At 37.6% G+C, this 22,727-nt stretch overlaps 4 protein-coding genes and 2 long non-coding RNA genes across 13 annotated transcripts; 1 reads left to right on the forward strand and 5 right to left on the reverse strand.

Annotated features, from left to right (window-relative positions):
- The first annotated feature begins 212 nt into the window (after positions 1 to 212).
- LOC145218459 (uncharacterized) lies at positions 213 to 2,017 on the forward strand. 4 transcript variants are annotated; one of them, XR_013857625.1, is made up of 5 exons: positions 224 to 459; positions 557 to 664; positions 738 to 779; positions 1,181 to 1,212; positions 1,294 to 2,017. It is a non-coding gene; the product is annotated as an uncharacterized LOC145218459 (long non-coding RNA). The 4 variants fall into 4 exon arrangements; XR_013857626.1 differs by lacking the exon at positions 738 to 779 and having other exon boundaries at positions 213 to 459; positions 878 to 1,212; XR_013857623.1 differs by having other exon boundaries at positions 221 to 459; positions 557 to 779.
- A 1,425-nt stretch (positions 2,018 to 3,442) lies between these two features.
- On the reverse strand, positions 3,443 to 8,520 carry LOC145218455 (uncharacterized). Of its 4 annotated transcripts, XM_080085852.1 has the most exons (15): positions 7,123 to 7,194; positions 6,923 to 7,012; positions 6,376 to 6,859; positions 6,187 to 6,251; positions 6,042 to 6,117; positions 5,907 to 5,955; positions 5,642 to 5,719; positions 5,467 to 5,570; positions 5,311 to 5,394; positions 5,166 to 5,229; positions 4,936 to 5,093; positions 4,781 to 4,848; positions 4,548 to 4,627; positions 4,358 to 4,412; positions 3,443 to 4,172 (listed from the first exon to the last, which is right to left on the reverse strand). In XM_080085852.1, exons 5-10 carry the CDS (start codon positions 6,089 to 6,091, stop codon positions 5,166 to 5,168), a joined length of 429 nt encoding a protein of 142 aa, XP_079941978.1. In that variant the 5' UTR covers positions 6,092 to 6,117; positions 6,187 to 6,251; positions 6,376 to 6,859; positions 6,923 to 7,012; positions 7,123 to 7,194; the 3' UTR covers positions 3,443 to 4,172; positions 4,358 to 4,412; positions 4,548 to 4,627; positions 4,781 to 4,848; positions 4,936 to 5,093. The 4 variants fall into 4 exon arrangements, with proteins under 4 accessions (XP_079941978.1, XP_079941981.1, XP_079941980.1 ...); XM_080085855.1 differs by lacking the exons at positions 3,443 to 4,172; positions 4,358 to 4,412; positions 4,548 to 4,627; positions 4,781 to 4,848; positions 4,936 to 5,093 and having other exon boundaries at positions 5,171 to 5,229; positions 5,637 to 5,719; XM_080085854.1 differs by lacking the exons at positions 3,443 to 4,172; positions 4,358 to 4,412; positions 4,548 to 4,627; ... (6 more) ...; positions 5,907 to 5,955; positions 6,042 to 6,117 and adding exons at positions 7,407 to 7,490; positions 7,576 to 7,679; positions 7,751 to 7,822; ... (1 more) ...; positions 8,199 to 8,295; positions 8,481 to 8,520 and having other exon boundaries at positions 6,193 to 6,251; positions 7,123 to 7,195.
- Positions 8,521 to 8,675: 155 nt separating this feature from the next.
- Positions 8,676 to 10,495, reverse strand: LOC145218457 (uncharacterized). Its single transcript, XM_080085858.1, has 9 exons — positions 10,220 to 10,495; positions 10,078 to 10,126; positions 9,784 to 9,861; positions 9,609 to 9,712; positions 9,441 to 9,523; positions 9,287 to 9,359; positions 9,058 to 9,214; positions 8,904 to 8,970; positions 8,676 to 8,750 (listed from the first exon to the last, which is right to left on the reverse strand). The coding sequence occupies exons 1-5, from the start codon at positions 10,276 to 10,278 to the stop codon at positions 9,445 to 9,447; spliced, it is 369 nt and encodes a 122-aa protein (XP_079941984.1). The 5' UTR covers positions 10,279 to 10,495; the 3' UTR covers positions 8,676 to 8,750; positions 8,904 to 8,970; positions 9,058 to 9,214; positions 9,287 to 9,359; positions 9,441 to 9,444.
- Positions 10,496 to 10,728: 233 nt separating this feature from the next.
- LOC145218458 (uncharacterized) lies at positions 10,729 to 12,254 on the reverse strand. The gene is made up of 7 exons (XM_080085859.1): positions 11,828 to 12,254; positions 11,653 to 11,756; positions 11,484 to 11,567; positions 11,331 to 11,403; positions 11,099 to 11,258; positions 10,944 to 11,019; positions 10,729 to 10,790 (listed from the first exon to the last, which is right to left on the reverse strand). The coding sequence occupies exons 1-4, from the start codon at positions 11,915 to 11,917 to the stop codon at positions 11,331 to 11,333; spliced, it is 351 nt and encodes a 116-aa protein (XP_079941985.1). The 5' UTR covers positions 11,918 to 12,254; the 3' UTR covers positions 10,729 to 10,790; positions 10,944 to 11,019; positions 11,099 to 11,258.
- Positions 12,255 to 14,611: 2,357 nt separating this feature from the next.
- LOC145219900 (uncharacterized) lies at positions 14,612 to 19,153 on the reverse strand. The gene is made up of 10 exons (XM_080087203.1): positions 19,089 to 19,153; positions 18,703 to 18,751; positions 18,250 to 18,325; positions 18,053 to 18,136; positions 15,967 to 16,136; positions 15,454 to 15,526; positions 15,222 to 15,381; positions 15,067 to 15,134; positions 14,834 to 14,913; positions 14,612 to 14,695 (listed from the first exon to the last, which is right to left on the reverse strand). The coding sequence occupies exons 1-8, from the start codon at positions 19,151 to 19,153 to the stop codon at positions 15,110 to 15,112; spliced, it is 702 nt and encodes a 233-aa protein (XP_079943329.1). The 3' UTR covers positions 14,612 to 14,695; positions 14,834 to 14,913; positions 15,067 to 15,109.
- LOC145218619 (uncharacterized) lies at positions 18,228 to 20,973 on the reverse strand. 2 transcript variants are annotated; one of them, XR_013857672.1, is made up of 11 exons: positions 20,807 to 20,973; positions 20,528 to 20,737; positions 20,025 to 20,365; positions 19,829 to 19,910; positions 19,672 to 19,741; positions 19,252 to 19,586; positions 18,986 to 19,185; positions 18,839 to 18,916; positions 18,703 to 18,751; positions 18,397 to 18,473; positions 18,228 to 18,325 (listed from the first exon to the last, which is right to left on the reverse strand). It is a non-coding gene; the product is annotated as an uncharacterized LOC145218619 (long non-coding RNA). The 2 variants fall into 2 exon arrangements; XR_013857671.1 differs by having other exon boundaries at positions 18,397 to 18,751.
- Positions 20,974 to 22,727: the final 1,754 nt, after the last annotated feature.

Genomic DNA, 22,727 nt, shown 5'->3' on the forward strand with positions numbered 1-22,727 from the left:
GAAATATCAATTTTCCGGTTTCAATTTAAATCCATTTGTGTTTCGTTAGGTTGGCATGGGCGTTTAGAACCCAATAAGAAAAGTCGAATATTTCGGCAGCAACCCTCCCAAAGTTGAGTATTTCTTCGAAAAATTATTTTCGTTTGACCAATAACCAAGCTCCAGTGCAAAAAGCAACTTTTCAATTTCGTATTGTTTTTCAGGTCTGCAGCGACGTTTGTCGCCCATTATTCCGCATTTCGCCTTCAGCGCTCGACTAATGGTGGAATCCACTGCTTTGTGCAATAAAGGCGCCGCCCGTGTGACGTTTCAAAAGCCAGTGTTCTGATTGGTTGAAGAAAAGAAAAAAAGGTAACCGACAGACCTTGGCCGTGTGTGATCTGTCATTCTTTCTTTAGCAACTTGTGATGAAGGTCGCTGTGTCTAAAGCAGTCAAAGTTTCAGGAGGAGATTTAACAGGTAAAGTTATTATTCGGAGTAAACACTGCATTCCACAGTACACAGTGTTTTGTGGAGTTGTAGTAATCTGTTTTTAAGTGAAGACATCTTGTTTTAGGGCTGAGGAAACGTTCTATGATCTCGGAAGTTTCTTTGAAAGGATGCGAACCGGGAATTGATTAATAAAGGTTGTTTCAATAAAAAGAGAAAGAGAAAAACGGGCGAGGTAATAATGTTTTTCGTCTAACTTGGTATAGATTCGTGTTGGGTCTAGCTCCGTTCATGCGTTTGCTTTGCAGAAAACAGTTTCCTGATTTTAGTGACTTCAGTTTAAATTTACAGTAAGTTAATTTTGCAGTGAACCGAAACTAAATTATTCTAGTTTTTTAACGTTGATGGGTTTTGTATATCGTTTTAATCAGCTGTTTTCTTGTTTCAGAATTAATCATCCTCATGCTGACATTTGGTTTTTGTGTTTTGTTTATCGTTTTTGTGTTTTGTTTATCGTTTTAATCAGCTGTTTCCTTGTTTCAGACTTTATCATGCTACAGCGGACATTTTGTTTTTGTGTTTATCGTTTTAATCAGCTGTTTTCTTGTTTCAGAATTCATCTTCCTTAAGCGGACATTTGGTTCTGTGTTTTATTTTTCATTTTTATCTTTGTTGTGTTTTTGTGTATTATTTTTTTTATCGTTGATGTGTTTTTTGTTTATCGTTTTAATCAGCTGTTTTCTTGTTTCAGAATTCATCATCATCCAGCGGACACTTTGTTTTGTGAGTATTATTATTTATTTACATTTATTTATCCTTAACGTGTTTTGTTTATCGTTTTAATCACTTGTTTTCTTGTTTCAGGATTCATCAACAGCCAGCGGACATTTTGTTTTTGTGTTTTGTTTTTTATCGTTGTTGCGTTTTGTTTGTCGTTTGAATCAGCTGTTTTCTTGTTTCAGATTCATCATCATCCAGCGGACACTTTGTTTTTTGTGTTTATTCGTTTGTGTTTTTTGTTTATCGTTTTAATCAGCTGTTTTTTTGTTTCAGACTTCATCATTCTCCTGCGGACATTTTGTTTTTGTGTTTATCGTTGTTGTGTTTTGTTTGTCGTTTTAATCAGCTGTTTTCTTGTTTCAGAATTTATCATCATCCAGCGGACACTTTGTTTTGTGTGTATTATTATTTATTTACATTTATTTATCCTTGACGTGTTTTGTTTATCGATTTATTCAGCTGTTTTCTTGTTTCAGGATTCATCAACGGCCAGCGGACATTTTGTTTGTTTTTTGTTTAATCGTTTGTGTTTTTTGTTTATCGTATTAATCAGCTGTTTTCTTGTTTCAGACTTCATCATTCTCCTGCGGACATTTTGTTTTTGTGTTTATCGTTGTTGTGTTTTGTTTGTCGTTTGAATTAGCTGTTTTCTTGTTTCAGATTCATCATCATCCAGCGGACACTTTGTTTTTTGTTTATCGTTTTAATCAGCTGTTTTCATGTTTCAGATTCATCATCATCCAGCGGACACTTTGTTTTTTGTGTTTTTTGTTTATCGTTTTAATCAGCTGTTTTCTTGTTTCAGAATTCATCATCATCCAGCGGACACTTTGTTTTTTGTTTATCGTTTTAATCAGCTGTTTTCTTGTTTCAGAATTCATCATCATCATCCAGCGGACACTTTGTTTTTTGTGTTTAATCGTTTGTTTTGTTGATCGTTTTAATCAGTTGTTTTCTTGTTTCAGAATTCATCATCATCAGAATTCAGCGTGCGTGTGTTTTTTTTGCGTGTGTTGTGTTCTGTGTGTATCACGTGTGTTTTTTTTAGTGTGTGCGTGCCACGTGTGTTTTGTGTGTGTGCGTGTCACGTGTGTGCGCGTGGTATGAGTGCGCGGTGTGTGTGTGTTTTGTCTGCGCGGTCTGTGGTGTGTGTGTGTCACGTGTGTGTGTGTGCGTGTCACGTGTTTTGTGTGTGTGCGTGTCACGTGTTTTGTGTGTGTGTCACGTGTTTTGTGTGTGTGCGTGTCACGTGTGTTTTGTGTGCGTGTCACGTGTGTTTTGTGTGTGTGTGGTGTGTTCTGTGTGTGTTGTGTTCTGTGTGTGTCACGTGTTTTTTTGTGTGTGTGGTGTGTGCGCGGTGTGTGTGTGTGTGCGTGCAACGTGTGTTTTGTGTGTGTGCGTGTCACGTTTGTGTTTTGTGTGTGTGTCACGTGTGTTTTGTGTGTGTGTTGTGTTCTGTGTGTGTCACGTGTTTTGTGTGTGTGGTGTGTGCGCGGTATGAGTGCGCGATGTGTGTGTGTGCGCGGTCTGTGTGTGCGTGCAACGTGTGTTTTGTGTGTGTGCATGTCACGTTTGTGTTTTGTGTGTGTGCGTGTCACGTGTGTTTTGTGTGTGTTTGCGCGCAGTGTGTGTGCGTGTCACGTGTTTTGTGTGTGTTCTGTGTGTGTGCGTGTCACGTGTTTTGTGTATGTGCGTGTCACGTGTGTTTTGTGTGCGTGTCACGTGTGTTTTGTGTGTGTGTGGTGTGTTCTGTTCTGTGTGTGTCACGTGTTTTTTTTTGTGTGTGCGCAGAATGAGTGCGCGGTGTGTGTGTGTGCAACGTGTGTTTTGTGTGTGTGTCACGTGTGTTTTGTGTGTGTCACGTGTGTTTTGTGTGCGTGTCACGTGTGTGTGTGGTGTGTTCTGTGTGTGTTGTGTTTGTCACGTGTTTTTTTGTGTGTGTGGTGTGTGTTGTGTTCTGTGTGTGTCACGTGTTTTTTGTGTGTGTGTGGTGTGCGCGCGATCTGTGGTGTGTGCGTGCAACGTGTGTTTTGTGTGTGTGCGTGTCACGTGTTCTGTGTGTGTGCGTGTCACGTGTTTTGTGTGTGTGCGTGCAACGTGTGTTTTGTGTGTGTGCGTGTCACGTTTGTGTTTTGTGTGTGTGTCACGTGTTTTTTGTGTGTGTGCGTGTCACGTGTTTTGTGTGTGTGTGGTGTGTTCTGTGTGTGTCACGTGTTTTATGTGTGCGTGTCACGTGTGTGCATGTCACATGTGTTCTGTGTGTGTCACGTGTTTTTTTGTGTGTGTTAGTTGTGTTTTTGTGCGTTTCACGTGTGTTTTTTGTTTGCGTCAGTTTTGTGTGTTCGGCTGTTCGTCGATTTGTTTTTGTTTATCATTTTGTTATCGTTTAACAAAAAATTTTCTGGTTCATTCGTTTCTTTTTATTGCTTTCATAAAATACAGAGTTGGTGCATTCCGAATTTTAATTAAATACACAAATTATATTTCACAAAAAACCCGAATCCTCCCCCTGATGCAAACCCGAGACCTCCCTTCCCCTGATGCAAACCCGAATCTCACTCCTACCCCTGATGCAAACCTGAATCTCCCCCTCCCTCTGATTTAAACCCGAATCTCCCTCTTCCCTATGATTCAAACCCGCGGCCACAATTTCTCCTTCCCCCTCTCTAATAAGCAACAAAATGCACAAATTATATTTTACGGAAAACGGACTAATTGAAAAAATATTCATCTCCGCTGCAGCAGAATTCATCACCGCTTGTGCAAAAAGTCTCGACAAAGCCCAAAGCGCTCTGTAACAAAAATATAGCAAAAATTCGATAAAATATAAACGCTATGTATGAATCTAAAACAGAAAGAAACATGTGCATTTTAAGCAAATCGCCAATACTGCAACAAAACAGAAAGAAAGTTTTTCTGTTCCATATCAGTCCATCTTCGTCCGCCTCAATTCACTTGTTTTTCTGTAAAATGAAAATTAAACAGCATCAGGTCGTCATAATTTGCAACATCTTTTACAATATATTACGTTTGAAAAATACAACATGCAAAGACAGGATAAGTGCACGTTTAAACGGCCTTTCCATGTTGGCATCATCAAAACACAATTTATTTAAATACAGTATATAAATAGTTAAATTATGCTTGCCTTCAGTATTACTTCGCGGTGTTCACGAAGAAAAATCGTCAGTCCTCGCAAGCTCCTGCAATAAAGTATGAGTTGTTAGTACGAAGTGAAAGATAGAATCGTGGTGGTGTTTGATATCAAGTAAAGTATCAAATAGAACATTCAGTTTAAAACAGTCAACTTGCTACAAAACAACTCTACTACAACTTACATTTGGAATGATGGTGTTGTAGAATATAAACTGGATCCTTCAGGTTTCGTATGCTTGTCTGGAGGTGGTTTGGCGAACGTCTGAAACAAAACTGAAGTTTGTAGAAGTGTCAACTTTGTAAAGTTAAATGGAAGTGTTAACCCACATGAGCGCAACTTAAACTTACATTAAAAATGGGTTATACTTCTACCGTTGCTGACAACTGAGCAAAAACATCAATTCAAACAACTTACAGGCAAGATCCAAATGTGATTCACAAGTAAAAAGATGCATCGTCCGCATCCATTCTCAAGTACGTCGTCTGTTAAACAAAATAAGATTGCATCAACAATATATTTGTAATTTACAGAAAAAACTTGTTTGATTCACAAATTGAGGATGTACTAACCTGTGAAAGATTGGAATGTTGGTCAGGCTGTCGCTATCTTTTAATTGCTGGATTCATACGGGTCTGCATGACATCGTAGATGAGTCCTTGGTGTTCACGAGAGAAAATCCATGACGTATAAAGATTTTTTTTCTTGCAAGCGGTGAAGTATAACCAGCCTGCAATACGATACAAGTTATTAATACGAAGTAAATAAGACAGCCGTTTCGTATGCTGGTTCAGTAAATTACCTATTTCTTGATGAGGTCGTCCATACGGCTGTGGTTTCTTGTGAGCAGCGCCAGTGTCAAATTTCTGCGAAACAAGTACAGTATCAAATATAATATTCGGGTTTGTGTGATAGGTTATGAAGAAACAGTGGCATAATAAAATTACCTGTTTATCGACGAACGACTCGATCCCAGCAGTCGTGAATAAAGCAACATTTTCTTGTGTGAGTGACGCTGGTCGTAGAAGGAACTGTATAAAAAATACAGTATGAAATATAACAAATGCAGTTTAGCGAATACGACTGATAAGAGATTAACTTACATTTGGGAAGGTGTTGTAACTGTTTTACAATATAAATTGGATTGCTCCAGGTTTTGTTTTCGCACTTGGTTTTGATACTTGTTTGGTGGTGGTTTGGCGATCGTCTGAAACAAAACAGCAAGTTTATAGAAGCGTCAACTTTGTAAAGCTAAATAGAAGCGTAACCTAACCTTACAATGTTCCCTGCGCCGTTGAAATATACTAGATTTTTTTCACCGGCTATCTGATGCTCCGACAAACATCTGCAACAAAACTGACAGCAGCATTCATGTTTAACGTACAAGCGTAAAAGTAGTTTTGAAAAGGGTTATATCTTTCCCGTTGCTGATAACAGAATAGTCCACTAAGCACAAGTGACATGCAAAACCGTATGTGCAACATGCCAATGCAACATGCTAAAAGAACAAAAAGTTTGCTATTCGTTGAAACAGTTAAATTACCTGCAACTTTTTGCCGTACGTCATTGTTGACGTTCCCCATCGCCGACGCCTAAAAACACAAATGTACCAATTAGCAAAGAAACTTAGCATAACAACATTTGTTGTCACAAAACAGAATATTTGAACAGAACTTACCGCAAAGTGACGTGACATGGTTTTTCAGCTTTTGTATAGTCGTCCCTCATCGCCAACTCTTCTTCGCCATGTGTTGCTAAAGAACAAACGACAGAAAGAAACATAAAAATATCGACTTGCAAAAACATAAATTACAAAAACTTACAGGCAAAATCCAAATGTGATTCACAAGTGAAAAGATGCCTCGTCAGAATCTATTCTCCAAGAAGTCTGTTAAACAAAACAAGATTGCAAATAACACATCATACAGAAACATTTTTTTGTAACATGCAGAAAAAACTAAACATTTAGCATTCCAATGCTTATTTGAGTTATAAATTGAAGTTGTAATAACCTGTGAAAGATTGGAATGTTGGTCAGGCTGGTCTGCAAGACAGCATTGGTCAAAGGGTCTGAATCATTAACATGAAATAGCAATGTATTTAAACAACACCTCTTAAGGTTTTTTATACTTTACTATTAACATGTTCGCACATGAACCGGATTTCTCCACTGCTTTACTGGCTTCGGAACAAAAAGTAGAAGCGTAGATGGACAAACATCTGCAAGAAAACTTACAGCAACATTTGATGTACCTAGATACCATTGCTATCATTAAAAGTTCTATTGTTAACAGTTTCACCCATGCTGGAAACTGGAAGAACACACGTGACATGCAAAATGTAAAGTATAACATGCAAAATTAAAATACTTGCATTACTACAACTTAACTTTTGGGTCTTTCCTGAACTTGAGGTCACGGATTATGCGGGAAACTATTCGGTGATGTATCCCAAATCCAATATTCCATGTGGCAACGTAAGAAACTGCCAGAAAATCTATAACAAAACGACCCAATATCAGGAAATATAAAAACGTATCGAAGTCAACCCCATGCTTACGTTTTTAGCACAAAAGATGACCTGGAATATTTTGGTTGTGAAGTCATCTTGGGTAGTCTCTCATCGCCCAAGCTTTTTCACAACGAGATACTGCAACAAGATTGACATACAACAAACCTGGTACACACAAAGGAACCAAGCACCGAAAAGCTCCAATAAAAAACATAAGACTTGTAAGAAACAAATATAACCAAACTTACTAAAAGTTTTATGTGGTATGCAGAAGAGAGAGAGAAGTCTGATAAATAGATGCCTCATCTGGCTGCAATCTATCTGTTACACATGGAACACGTACATCAGTTAACCTTTTGAATTTGTTTTTAGCACGTAGCATACATATTTAAGTCCACATTAGACCAACGATTTCTGGCGCTGCTCACCAGATTTTCTAGGATAAAAATTTCTAGGAAACAACTACAGTATCAAATATAACATTTAGATATGTGTGATAGGCTATGAAGAAACAGTGGCATAATAAAATTACCTGTTTATCGATGAACGACTCGAACCCAGCAGTCTTGAATAAAGCAACAGTTTCTTGTGTGAGTGGCGCTGGTCGTAGAAGGAACTGTATGAAAAGTACAGTATGAAATATAACAAACGGAAAACACAAATGCAGTTTAGCGAATACGACTGATAGGAGAATAACTTACATTTGGGAAGGTGTTGTTACTGTTTTACAATATAAATTGGATTGCTCCAGGTTTTGTTTTCGCACTTGGTTTTGATGCTTGTCTGGTGGTGGTTTGGCGACCGTCTGAAACGAAACAGCAAGTTTATAGAAGCGTCAACTTTGTAAAGTTAAATAGAAGCGTAACCTAAACTCACAATGATCCCTGCGTCGTTGAAATAAACTCGATTTTTCCACTGGTTTTCTGATGCTCTGACAAACATCTGTAACTAAACTGACAGCAGCATTCGAGTTTAACATGCAAGCGTAAAGTTTTGCAAACGGTAATATATTTCTCCCGCCCGTTGCTGATAACCGATAGTGTGCTAAGCACAGGTGACATGCAAAACCGTAAGTAGAACACGCCAAGGCAACATGCAAAGAACAACAAAAATTTAGCTATTTGTTGCAGCAACGGGAAAATGCCTGCTTAAAATCCTAGGTTTGCTTGTAAACATTGAAATTACCTGCAACTTTTTGCCGTAAGTCATTGTTGACGTATCCAATCGCCGACGCCTAAAAAATACAAAAGTATCAATCAGCAAAAAACAACTTAGCAATAACAACATTTGTTGTCGGAAAACAGAATATTTAAACAAAACTTACAGCAAAGTAAGACGTGATATGGTTTGCAACAAAACAGAAAGAAAGTTTTTCTGTTCCATATCAGTCCATCTTCGTCCGCCTCAATTCACTTGTTTTTCTGTAAAATGAAAATTAAACAGCATCAGGTCGTCATAATTTGCAACATCTTTTACAATATATTACGTTTGAAAAATACAACATGCAAAGACAGGATAAGTGCACGTTTAAACGGCCTTTCCATGTTGGCATCATCAAAACACAATTTATTTAAATACAGTATAGAAATAGTTAAATTATGCTTGCCTTCAGTATTACTTCGCGGTGTTCACGAAGAAAAATCGTCAGTCCTCGCAAGCTCCTGCAATAAAGTATGAGTTGTTAGTACGAAGTGAAAGATAGAATCGTGGTGGTGTTTGATATCAAGTAAAGTATCAAATAGAACATTCAGTTTAAAACAGTCAACTTGCTACAAAACAACTCTACTACAACTTACATTTGGAATGATGGTGTTGTAGAATACAAACTGGATCCTTCAGGTTTCGTATGCTTGTCTGGAGGTGGTTTGGCGAACGTCTGAAACAAAACTGAAGTTTGTAGAAGCGTCAACTTTGTAAAGTTAAATTGAAGTGTTAACCCACATCAGCGCAACTTAAACTTACATTAAAAATGGGTTATACTTCTACCGTTGCTGACAACTGAGCAAAAACATCAATTCAAACAACTTACAGGCAAGATCCAAATGTGATTCACAAGTAAAAAGATGCATCGCCACATGCATTCTCCAATACATCGTCTGTTAAACAAAATAAGATTGCATCAACAATATATTTGTAATTTACAGAACAAACTTATTGGATTCACAAACTGAGGATGTTCTAACCTGTGAAAGATTGGAATATTGGTCAGGCTGTCGCTATCTTTTAACTGCTGGATTCATACGGCTCAGCAGGACAGCGTAGGTGAGTCCTTGGTGTTCACGAGAGAAAATCCATGACGTATAAAGATTTTTTTCTTGCAAGCGGTGAAGTATAACCAGCCTGCTATAGGATACAAGTTATTAATACGAAGTAAATGAGAAAGCCGTTTCGTATGCTGGTTCAGTAAATTACCTATTTCTTGATAAACTTGATGAGGTCGCCCATACGGCTGTGGTTTCTTGTGAGTAGCGCCAGTGTCAAATTTCTGCGAAACAAGTTCAGTATCAAATATAACATTCGGGTTTGTGTGATAGGGTATGAAGAAAGAGTGGCATAATAAAATTACCTGTTTATCGACGAACGACTCGATCCCAGCAGTCTGTATAAAGTAACATTTTCTTGTGTGAGTGACGCTGGTCGTAGAAGGAACTGTATGAAAAATACAGTATGACATATAACAAACGGAAAACACAAATGCAGTTTAGCTAATACGACTGATAGGAGATTAACTTACATTTGGGAAGGTGTTGTTACTGTTTTACAATATAAATTGGATTGCTCCAGGTTTTGTTTTCGCACTTGGTTTTGATGCTTGTCTGGTGGTGGTTTGGCGACCGTCTGAAACGAAACAGCAAGTTTATAGAAGCGTCAACTTTGTAAAGTTAAATAGAAGCGTAACCGAAACTCACAATGTTCCCTGCGTCGTTGAAATAAACTGGATTTTTTCCACTGGCTTTCTGATGCTCCGACAAACATCTGCAACAAAACTGACAGCAGCATTCGAGTTTAACGTGCAAGCGTAAAGTTTCACAAAGGGTAATATATTTCTCCCGTTGCTGATAACCGAATAGTGTACTAAGCACAGGTGACATGTAAAACCGTAAATAGAACACGCCAAGAACAACAAAAATTTAGCTATTCATTGCAGCAACGGGAAAACGCCTGCTTAAAATCCTAGCTTTGCTTGCAAACAGTGAAATTACCTGAAACTTTTTGTCGTAAGTCATTGTTGACGTATCCCATCGCCGACGCCTGAAAAACACAAAAGTATCAATCAGCCAAAAAAAAAAACTGAGCAATAACAACATTGGTTGTCAGAAAACAGAATATTTAAACAAAACTTACAGCAAAGTAAGACGTGATATGGTTTGCAACAAAACAGAAAGAAAGCTTTTCTTTTCCATATCAGTCCATCTTCGTCCGCCTCAATTCACTTGTTTTTCTGTAAAATGAAAATTAAACAGCATCAGGTCGTCATAATTTGCAACATCTTTTACAATATATTACGTTTGAAAAATACAACATGTAAAGACAGGAAAAGTGCACGTTTAAACGGCCTTTCCATGTTGGCATCATCAAAACACAATTTGTTTAAATACAGCAAATAAATATTTACATTATACTTGCCTTCGGTATTAGTTCGCGGTGTTCACGAGGAAAACTCCTTAACGTAGAAAGTTTTTGTCCTCGCAAGCGGTGAAGGATAGCCTCCTGCAATAAAGTATGAGTTGTTAGTACGAAGTGAAAGAGACAGTGGTGGTGGTGGTGTTTGATATTGAGAACAAGTAAAGTATCAAATAGAACATTCAGTTTAAAACAGTCAACTTGCTACAAAACAACTCTACTACAACTTACAAGAATACAAACTGGATCCTTCAGGTTTCGTATGCTTGTCTGGAGGTGGTTTGGCGAACGTCTGAAACAAAACTGAAGTTTGTAGAAGCGTCAACTTTGTAAAGTTAAATTGAAGTGTTAACCTATACAAGCGCAACTTATACTTATATTAAAAATGGGTTATACTTCTACCGTTGCTGACAACTGAGCAAAAACATCAATTAAAACAACTTACAGGTAAGATCCAAATGTGATTCACAAGTAAAAAGATGCATCAGCCACATCCATTCTCCAGTACGTCGTCTGTTAAACTAAATAAGATTGCATCAACAATATATTTGTAATTTACAGAAAAAACTTATTGGATTCACAAATTGAGGATGGACTAACCTGTGAAAGATTGGGATATTGGTCAGGCTGTCGCTATATTTTAACTGCTGGATCCATACGGGTCTGCATGACAGCGTATGTGAGTCCGTGGTGTTCACGAGAGAAAATCCATGACGTATAAAGTTTTTTTGTTGCTTGCAAGCGGTGAAGTATAACCAGCCTGCAATACGATACAAGTTATTAATACGAAGTAAATGAGACAGCCGTTTCGTATGCTGGTTCAGTAAATTACCTATTTCTTGATAAACTTGATGAGGTCGTCCATACGGCTGTGGTTTCTTGTGAGCAGCGCCAGTGTCAAATTTCTGCGAAACAAGTAAAGTATCAAATATAACATTCAGGTTTGTATAATAGGGTATGAAGAAAGAGTGGCATAATAAATTACCTGTATATCGACGAACGACTCGATCCCAGCAGTCTTGAATAAAGCAACATTTTCTTGTGTGAGTGGCGCTGGTCGTAGAAGGAACTGTATGCAAAATACAGTATGAACTATAACAAACGGAAAACACAAATGCAGTTTAGCGAATACGACTGACAGGAGATTAACTTACATTTGGGAAGGTGTTGTTACTGTTTTACAATATAAATTGAAATGCTTCAAGTTTTGTTTTCGCACTTGGTTTTGATGCTTGTCTGGTGGTGGTTTGGCGACCGTCTGAAACAAAACAGCAAGTTTATAGAAGCGTCAACTTTGTAAAGTTAAATAGAAGCGTAACCGAAACTCACAATGTTCCCTGCGTCGTTAAAATAAACTGGATTTTTCCATTGGCTTTCTGATGCTCCGACAAACATCTGCAACAAAACTGAAAGCAGCATTCGAGTTTAACGTGCAAGCGTAAAGTTTTACAAACGGTAATATATTTCTCCCGTTGCTGATAACCGAATAGTGCACTAAGCACAGGTGACATGCAAAACCGTAAGTAGCATACGCCAAGTCAACATGCAAAAAACAACAAAAATTTAGCTATTTGTTGCAGCAACGGGAAAATGCCTGCTTAAAATCCTAGGTTTGCTTGTAAACAGTGAAATTACCTGCAACATTTTGCCGTAAGTCATTGTTGACGTATCCAATCGCCGACGCCCAAAAAACACAAAAGTATCAATCAGCAAAAAAAACTTAGCAATAACAACATTGGTTGTCAGAAAACAGAATATTTAAACAAAACTTACAGCAAAGTAAGACGTGATATGGTTTGCAACAAAACAGAAAGAAAGCTTTTCTTTTCCATATCAGTCCATCTTCGTCCGCCTCAATTCACTTGTTTTTCTGTAAAATGAAAATTAAACAGCATCAGGTGGTCATAATTTGCAACATCTTTTACAATATATTATATTTGAAAAATACAACATGTAAAGACAGGATAAGTGCACGTTTAAACGGCCTTTCCACGTTGGCATCATCAAAACACAATTTATTTAAATACAGTATATAAATAGTTAAATTATACTTGCCTTCGGTTTTAGTTCGCGGTGTTCACGAGGAAAAATCCTTAACGTAGAAAGTTTTTGTCCTCGCAAGCGGTGAAAGATGATAGCCTCCTGCAATAAAGTATAAGTTGTTAGTACGAAGTGAAAGATACAATCGTGGTGGTGTTTGATATTGAGAACAAGTAAAGTATCAAATAGAACATTCAGTTTAAAACAGTCAACTTGCTACAAAACATCTCTACTACAACTTACATTTGGAATGATGGTGTTGTAGAATATAAACTGGATCCTTCAGGTTTCGTATGCTTGTCTGGAGGTGGTTTGGCGAACGTCTGAAACAAAACTGAAGTTTGTAGAAGTGTCAACTTTGTAAAGTTAAATGGAAGTGTTAACCCACATCAGCGCAACTTAAACTTACATTAAAAATGGGTTATACTTCTACCGTTGCTGACAACTGAGCAAAAACATCAATTAAAACAACTTACAGGCAAGATCCAAATGTGATTCACAAGTAAAAAGATGCATCGCCACATCCATTCTCCAATACGTCGTCTGTTACACAAAATAAAATTGCATCAACAATATGTTTGTAATTTACAGAAAAAACTAATTTGGTTCACAAATTGAGGATGTACTAACCTGTGAAAGATTGGAATGTTGGTCAGGATGTCGCTATCTTTTAACGGCTGGATTCATGCGGGTCTGCATGACAGCGTAGGTGAGTCCTTGGTGTTCACGAGAGAAAATCCATGACGTATAAAGATTTTTTTTTCTTGCAAGCGGTGAAGTATAACCAGCCTGCTATAAGATACAAGTTATTAATACGAAGTAAATGAGACAGCGGTTTTATATGGTGGTTCAGTAAATTACCTATTGCTTGATAAACTTGATGAGGTCGTCCATGCGGCTGTGGTTTCTTGTGAGCAGCGCCAGTGTCAAATGTCTGTGAAACAAGTACAGTATCAAGTATAATATTCGGGTTTGTGTGATAGGGTATGAAGAAAGAGTGGCATAATAAAATTACCTGTTTATCGAAGAACGACTCGATCCCAGCAGTGTTGAATAAAGCAACATTTTCTTGTGTGAGTGGCGCTGGTCGTAGAAGGAACTGTATGAAAAATACAGTATGAAATATAACAAACGGAAAAGACAAATGCACTTTAGCGAATACGACTGATAGGAGATTAACTTACATTTGGGAAGGTGTTGTTACTGTTTTACAATATAAATTGGATTGCTTCAGGTTTTGTTTTCGCACTTGGTTTTGATGCTTGTCTGGTGGTGGTTTGGCGACCGTCTTAAACAAAACAGCAAGTTTATAGAAGTCAACTTTGTAAAGTTAAATAGAAGCGTAACCTCACCTTACAATGTTCCCTGCGTCGTTGAAATCAAGTGGATTATTCCGCTGGCTTTCGGATGCTCCGACATACATCTGCAACAAAACTGACAGCAGTATTCGTGCAAGCGTAAAGTTTCTCAAACGGTAATATATTTCTCCCGTTGCTGATAACCGAATAGTGTACTAAGCACAGGTGACATGCAAAACCGTAAGTACAACACGCAAAGGCAACATGCAAAGAACAACAAAAATTTAGCTATTCGTTGCAGCAACGGGAAAAAGCATGCTTAAAATCCTAGGTTTGCTTGTAAACAGTGAAATTACCTGCAACATTTTGCCGTAAGTCATTGTTGACGCATCCAATCGCCGACGCCTAAAAAACACAAAAGTAAAAATCAGCAAAAAAAACTTAGCATGACAACATTTGTTGTCAGAAAACAGAACATTTAAACAAAACCTACAGCAAAGTAAGACGTGATATGGTTTGCAACAAAACAGAAAGAAAGTTTTTCTGTTCCATATCAGTCCATCTTCGTCCGCCTCAATTCACTTGTTTTTCTGTAAAATGAAAATTAAACAGCATCAGGTAGCCATAATTTGCAACATCTTTTACAATATACTACGTTTGAAAAATACAACATGTAAAGACAGAATAAGTGCACGTTTAAACGGCCTTTCCATGTTGGCATCATCAAAATACAATTTATTTAAATACAGTATATAAATATTTAAATTATACTTGCCTTCGGTTTTAGTTCGCGGTGTTCACGAGGAAAAATCCTTAACGTAGAAAGTTTTTGTCCTCGCAAGCGGTGAAGGATAGCCTCCTGCAATAAAGTATGAGTTGTTAGTACGAAGTGAAAGAGACAGTGGTGGTGGTGGTGTTTGATATCAAGTAAAGTATCAAATAGAACATTCAGTTTAAAACAGTCAACTTGCTACAAAACAACTCTACTACAACTTACATTTGGAATGATGGTGTTGTAGAATATAAACTGGATCCTTCAGGTTTCGTATGCTTGTCTGGAGGTGGTTTGGCGAACGTCTGAAACAAAACTGAAGTTTGTAGAAGTGTCAACTTTGTAAAGTTAAATGGAAGTGTTAACCCACATCAGCGCAACTTAAACTTACATTAAAAATGGGTTATACTTCTACCGTTGCTGACAACTGAGCAAAAACATCAATTCAAACAACTTACAGGCAAGATCCAAATGTGATTCACAAGTAAAAAGATGCATCGTCTACATCCATTCTCCAATACGTCGTCTGTTAAACAAAATAAGATTGCATCAACAATATATTTGTAATTTACAGAAAAAACTTATTTGATTCACAAACTGAGGATGGACTAACCTGTGAAAGATTGGAATATTGGTCAGGCTGTCGCTATCTTTTTTCACTGCTGGATTCATACGGGTCTGCATGACAGCGTAGGTGAGTCCTTGGTGTTCACGAGAGAAAATCCATGACGTATAAAGATTTTTGTGCTTGCAAGCGGTGAAGTATAACCAGCCTGCAATACGATACAAGTTATTAATACGAAGTAAATGAGACAGCCGTTTCGTACGCTGGTTTAGTAAATTACCTATTTCTTGATAAACTTGATGAGGTCGTCCATACAGCTGTGGTTTCTTGTGAGCAGCGCCAGTGTCAAATTTCTGCGAAACAAGTACAGTATCAAATATAACATTCAGGTTTGTGTAATAGGGTATGAAGAAAGAGTGGCATAATAAAACTAGAAAAGAGGCTTTGGTATATGTAGCCAATTTTCCATACTTGCAATTGCAACGAATATACAAACGTTACGTAATTTGAAATTCTTATCTCTATCTGGCATTTTCAGGCGCCAAATTCCATACTTTTCCAAGGACTTTTGCTAAAGTTGGCTTTTTTCAAAACTTTTTCAGGCCTTAAAAATACAAATTTAAATTCCATAACCTTTCCAGGTTTTCCATACCCGCGGGAACCCTGCATTAGGTTTCATATAAGCAAAACGCACATGCAAAGTTGTTAAATCAACCTTTTGCAGAACAAGTTGGCTTGTAATAGAGTCTGACACAACAAACAGTGAAAATATAACATCTGATAATGAACTTACTAGACAAGAATAGCCAAAAACTTTGTCAACGAAAACTGGTCGGCTGGCCTTGAAGGAAACATTCCAGCAAGAATCAGAGTGAAGACTCCAGACATAGATGACATGATATTCACAACAGCCATGTCTGTTACATTCAACGCTTCCTGGTATGCGACATTGCCAAGAAAAAACTGTAAAAATATTAGTTTTATTTTTGTTGGAAGCTTTGCATAATCAATTCACTTTTTTACCAATTCTTAAAAATGTTAAAGATATACTAGTATGGAAATCCTGGCCACATACGCTCAACAGACAATTCCAGTTACACATTTGACATATATTAGCCAACTGTTTCAGCACACTCAAATCAGTCTATGTATCTCGTAATACAAGCCACTGTGGATATCAATTTCGCCCACAAAATATGGCATCAAATAGAGTCTGAAATCATTCAAATAGAGTCTGAAATTGTCAGCTAAGATATGGTTCTTTAAAATGTTGTTACATCCCCAAAAAAAGTGTTCAAAAACCCCTACACAAAATATGTTTTTATTCTTTATTGTTGAAGCATGACAATTAAAACCCTATTTGTTCCAAATAATGTAATTTAGGTACAAATTTTATCAAAAGATGTGATAAACTAGAAGGGTGGCTTAGCACATATTGCCCTTGCATATACACTATAACCTATTTTAAAACATTGATATATTTCCTATGCTTATTTTATATTGGGTCCCATACCTTCCACTATCTTTTATAACCTTAGTTGTTTCTGCAAGCAGAAGCTCATGGGTCCCCACACATGCAAAGTTGTAGATAATGCATTTCAAGAGATAACCATGTGAAAGTTTAGTGTTGTAAGGTAAAACGCAGTGATCGGGACTGGGCTTAAATAATAATACTATGTAAAAACATAACATTTGAGCATGTTTAATAAACTTTGCAAAATTTCATATAATTAGAATGTTTTTTAAAAGTTCATTTATTTTAGGGGGCTAGTTGAGTAAATGTTGGGGCTAAAGGTAAAACACATCAACTGAAACCTACAAATAGCATAGTCCACATACTACCCCAAATTTTATCCAATCCCGACACTGTTTAAAAAACTGACCCATTGTAGAGTACTAGTGGGGTAACTAATGGGGTCAGACACACAAACTAAAAAAATATGAAATCTCAATGACTCAATCAATAGTACTGCAAAATTTCAGCCCAATCCGCCAATGTTTAAAATTTCGACCACTAGAGGTGTTTTGAGCGACAACCGTTAATGTTTCAGATGTCATAGGGCTGTTAACAACCCCCTTACTAACGTTCACCAAGCAATCCACAAAGTCATAAAAGAGTAACATACAACTGCTTGCCCTTGTAACACTATTGAGCAACAGAAATCTTTCGTTTGTGGTGCCCAGTAACATACAAATACGTTTTACACTTTAGGGGCTTGTGGGGTAAATGATGGGGCTACATGGTTGAACACACCAATCGACATCTACAAATGGCATACTCTACAAGCTATCCAAATTTCAGCCAATTCTGACACTGTTTAAAAACTCACACATTTTAGGGGGCTAGCGGGGTAAATACTGGGGTTATCAACAAAAACGAAGTGGGAAGCACATCTACATAACTACATCTACCATCTGTGTAAATTTCATCCAAATCCATCAAGGATTTGATAGAAAAACGAGTCAGACAAACTTCGGGGGAAAATACCCATTTTAGGGGGCTAGCGGGGTAAATACTGGGGTTATCAACAAAAACAAAGTGGGATGCACATCTACATAACTACATCTACCATCTGTGTAAATTTCAGCCAAATCCATCAAACATTTGATGGAAAAACGAGTCGGACAAACTTTGGGGGGAAAATACCCATTTTAGGGGGCTAGCGGGGTAAATACTGGGGTTATCAACAAAAACAAAGTGGGATGCACATCTACATAACTACATCTACCATCTGTGTAAATTTCATGCAAATCCATCAAGGATTTGATGGAAAAACGAGTCGGATAAACTTTGGGGAGAAGAAAAAAGAAGAAAAAAACAAAAACAATTTGAGTAAAATCAATATGTGTCCCCTTCAGGGAAGGGGACCCATAATTACCTGTATATCGACGAACGACTCGATCCCAGCAGTGTTGAATAAAGCAACATTGTCTTGTGTGAGTGGCGCTGGTCGTAGAAGGAACTGCATGAAAAATACAGTATGAAATATAACAAACGGAAAATACAAATGCAGTTTAGCGAATACGACTGATAGGAGATTAACTTGCATTTGGGAAGGTGTTGGTACTGTTTTACAATATAAATTGGATTGCTTCAGGTTTTGTTTTCGCACTTGGTTTTGATGCTTGTCTGGTGGTGGTTTGGCGACCGTCTGAAACAAAACAGCAAGTTTATAGAAGCGTCAACTTTGTAAAGTTAAATAGAAGCGTAACCTAAACTCACAATGTTCCATGCGCCATTGAAATAAACTGGATTATTCCACTGGCTTTCTGATGCTCCGACAAACATCTGCAACAAAACTGACAGCAGCATTCGAGTTTAACGTGCAAGCGTAAAGTTTCACAAAGGGTAATATAATTCTCCCGTTGCTGATAACCGAATAGTGTACTAAGCACAGGTGACATGCAAAACCGTAAGTAGAACACGCCAAGGCAACATGCAAAGAACAACAAAACTTAAGTTATTCGTTGCAGCAACGGGAAAATGCCTGCTTAAAATCCTAGGTTTGCTTGTAAACAGTGAAGTTACCTGCAACTTTTTGCCGTAAGTCATTGTTGACATATCCCATCGCCGACGCCTAAAAAACACAAAAGTATCAATCAGCAAAAAAACTTAGCATAACAACATTTGTTGTCACAAAACAGAATATTTAAACAAAACTTACTGCAAAGTAAGACGTGATATAGTTTTTCAGCTTTTGTTTAGTCGTCCCTCATTGCCAACTCTTCTTCGCCATGTGTTACTAAAGAACAAACGACAGAAAAAAACGTAAAAACATCGACTAGCAAAAACATAAATTACAACAACTTACAGGCAAGATCCAAATGTGATTCACAAATGAAAAGATGCCTCGTCAAAATCCATTCTCCAAGACGCTTGTTTCACAAAATAAGATTGCAAATAACACGTCATACAGAAACACTGGAATGTTGGTCAGGCTGTCGACATCTTCACTCGAAGATTTAACTGCTGGATCCATACGTGTCTGCAAGACAGCATAGCTCGAAGGATCTGAATCAAAAACATAAAATAGCATTGTTTTTTAAACTATACCTCTTAAGGTTGTTTGTACTTTACTTCTAAAATGTTCGCAAATGAACCGGATTTCTCCACTGCTTTACTGGCTTCGGAACAAAAAGTAGAAGCGTAAATGGTCAAACATCTGCAACAAAACTCATAGCAACATTTGATGTACGGAGCTTGTCAACATTTTTACATATGTTGTGAACTGAAAGAACACGCGTGACATGCAAAATGTAAAGTGTAACATGCCAAATTTGAATACTTGCTATACTACAACTTAACTATTGGGTCTTTACTGGACTTGAGGTCGCAGATTATGCGGGAAACCATTTGTTGATGTTTCCCAAATCCAATCTTCCAGGTGGCAACGTAAGATAATGCCAGAAAACCTGTAGCAAAACGACCCAACATCATGAAATATAAAAACGTATCTAGGTCAACCTCCTGTTTATGTTTTCAGGGGGAAAAAATCACCTGGAATATTTCGGTTGTAAAGTCATCTTTGGTAGTTTCTCATCGCCCAAGTTTTCTTCACAACGAATTACTGCAACAAGATTGACATTTCACAAACCTAGTACCCACAAAGAATCAAACACCAGGACTTACATAAAAAAAACATAATAAAACTCACTGGCGAGGAAAAATTTGATGTGTAATGCAGAAGTGAGAGAGAGAAGTCTGATAAATAGATGCATCATCCGGTCCCAATCTATCTGTTCCACAAAAACGAACACGTACATCAGTTAACCTTTTGAATTGGATTTTGGCACGTAGCATACATATTTACGTCCACATTAGACCAGCGAGATTTCAAATTGACAAGTTACCTGCATCTTTCCGCTGTAATCCTTTTCGGTTACTCGACTATAATTTTCTTTTTGGTTCAACGCGACTCTTTCCTGTAAAAACAAAATGAAGCGCAACAAGAAACAAAACGCAGTATTTAATTAAGTTACTCTACGTTTTGATTAACATGCAAAGATAGAATATGTGCACGCTATACTATCTTTACATGTTTATGTCTAATCCCAGGCGTTTCAATATAGGGAATAAATGTAAACATTCACATGCCTGCAAGATTGACGTAAAACAGAAAATTCCATTCATGCAATCAAATGTCCAGTCGGCGGTATAACCATCATTGGATGCACGAAAATCTAAACGAAGCCTAAAACAAAACCATCCACCATGTATCCACATAGCAACAGTAGCATGTATTTCGAAAAGCTACTAAAACCTATTTAACACATTGCTTTCGGTAACGTTGCAGAAGCAAACAAGTGTGTACCTTAGTTTACTCTACATCGACATCATCAATGAATAAAGTCACCTGCATATCTCATTAGCCTATCCACCTCCGACACGAGCAGGAGAAGAATAACCGCCAGCACGCGCTGAAGATATGTCGGAACCTTTTTTTCTTTTTGGTCCACCAATCAGCACGCTTGCCTTTGGAACGTCACACGGATGCCATTGCACGGGTAGTAATAAACTTTTGTTTAGTCGTCCCTCATTGCCAACTCTTCTTCGCCATGTGTTACTAAAGAACAAACGACAGAAAAAAACGTAAAAACATCGACTAGCAAAAACATAAATTACAACAACTTACAGGCAAGATCCAAATGTGATTCACAAATGAAAAGATGCCTCGTCAAAATCCATTCTCCAAGACGCTTGTTTCACAAAATAAGATTGCAAATAACACATCATACAGAAACACTGGAATGTTGGTCAGGCTGTCGACATCTTCACTCGAAGATTTAACTGCTAGATCCATACGTGTCTGCAAGACAGCATAGCTCGAAGGATCTGAATCAAAAACATAAAATAGCATTTTTTTAAACTAAACCTCTTAAGGTTGTTTATACTTTACTTCTAAAATGTTCGCAAATGAACCGGATTTCTCCACTGCTTTACTGACTTCGGAACAAAAAGTAGAAGCGTAAATGGACAAACATCTGCAACAAAACTCATAGCAACATTTGATATACGGAGCTTGTCAACATTTTTACATATGTTGTGAACTGAAAGAACACGCGTGACATGCAAAATGTAAAGTGTAACATGCCAAATTTGAATACTTGCTATACTACAACTCAACTATTGGGTCTTTACTGGACTTGAGGTCGCAGATTATGCGGGAAACCATTTGTTGATGTTTCCCAAATCCAATCTTCCAGGTGGCAACGTAAGATAATGCCAGAAAACCTGTAGCAAAACGACCCAACATCATGAAATATAAAAACGTATCCAGGTCAACCACCTGTTTATGTTTTTAGGGGGAAAAAAATCACCTGGAATATTCCGGTTGTAAAGTCATCTTTGGTAGTTTCTCATCGCCCAAGTTTTCTTCACAACGAATTCATGCGGGTCTGCATGACAGCGTAGGTGAGTCCTTGGTGTTCACGAGAGAAAATCCATGACGTATAAAGATTTTTTTGCTTGCAAGCGGTGAAGAATAACCAGCCTGCAATACGATACAAGTTATTAATACGAAGTAAATGAGACAGCCGTTTCGTACGCTGGTTAGTAAATTACCTATTTCTTGATAAACTTGATGAGGTCGTCCATACAGCTGTGGTTTCTTGTGAGCAGCGCCAGTGTCAAATTTCTGCGAAACAAGATCAGTATCAAATATAACATTCAGGTTTGTGTGATAGGGTATGAAGAAAGAGTGGCATAATAAAATTACCTGTATATCGACGAACGACTCGATCCCAGCAGTGTTGAATAAAGCAACATTTTCTTGTGTGAGTGGCGCTGGTCGTAGAAGGAACTGTATGAAAAATACAGTATGAAATATAACAAACGGAAAATACAAATGCACTTTAGCGAATACGACTGATAGGAGATTAACTTGCATTTGGGAAGGTGTTGTTACTGTTTTACAATATAAATTGGATTGCTTCAGGTTTTGTTTTCGCACTTGGTTTTGATGCTTGTCTGGTGGTGGTTTGGCGACCGTCTGAAACAAAACAGCAAGTTTATAGAAGCGTCAACTTTGTAAAGTTAAATAGAAGCGTAACCTAAACTCACAATGTTCCATGCGCCATTGAAATAAACTGGATTTTTCCACTGGCTTTCTGATGCTCCGACAAACATCTGCAACAAAACTGACAGCAGCATTCGTGCAAGCGTAAAGTTTCTCAAACGGTAATATATTTCTCCCGTTGCTGATAACCGAATAGTGTACTAAGCACAGGTGACATGCAAAACCGTAAGTACAACACGCAAAGGCAACATGCAAAGAACAACAAAAATTTAGCTATTCGTTGCAGCAACGGGAAAAAGCCTGCTTAAAATCCTAGGTTTGCTTGTAAACAGTGAAATTACCTGCAACATTTTGCCGTAAGTCATTGTTGACGCATCCAATCGCCGACGCCTAAAAAACACAAAAGTAAAAATCAGCAAAAAAAACTTAGCATGACAACATTTGTTGTCAGAAAACAGAACATTAAACAAAACTTACAGCAAAGTAAGACGTGATATGGTTTGCAACAAAACAGAAAGAAAGCTTCTCTTTTCCATAT

This window comes from Phallusia mammillata, chromosome 3 (genome assembly GCF_965637545.1).
Source record: "Phallusia mammillata chromosome 3, kaPhaMamm4.hap1.1, whole genome shotgun sequence".
NCBI classification, from domain to species: Eukaryota; Metazoa; Chordata; class Ascidiacea; order Phlebobranchia; family Ascidiidae; genus Phallusia; species Phallusia mammillata.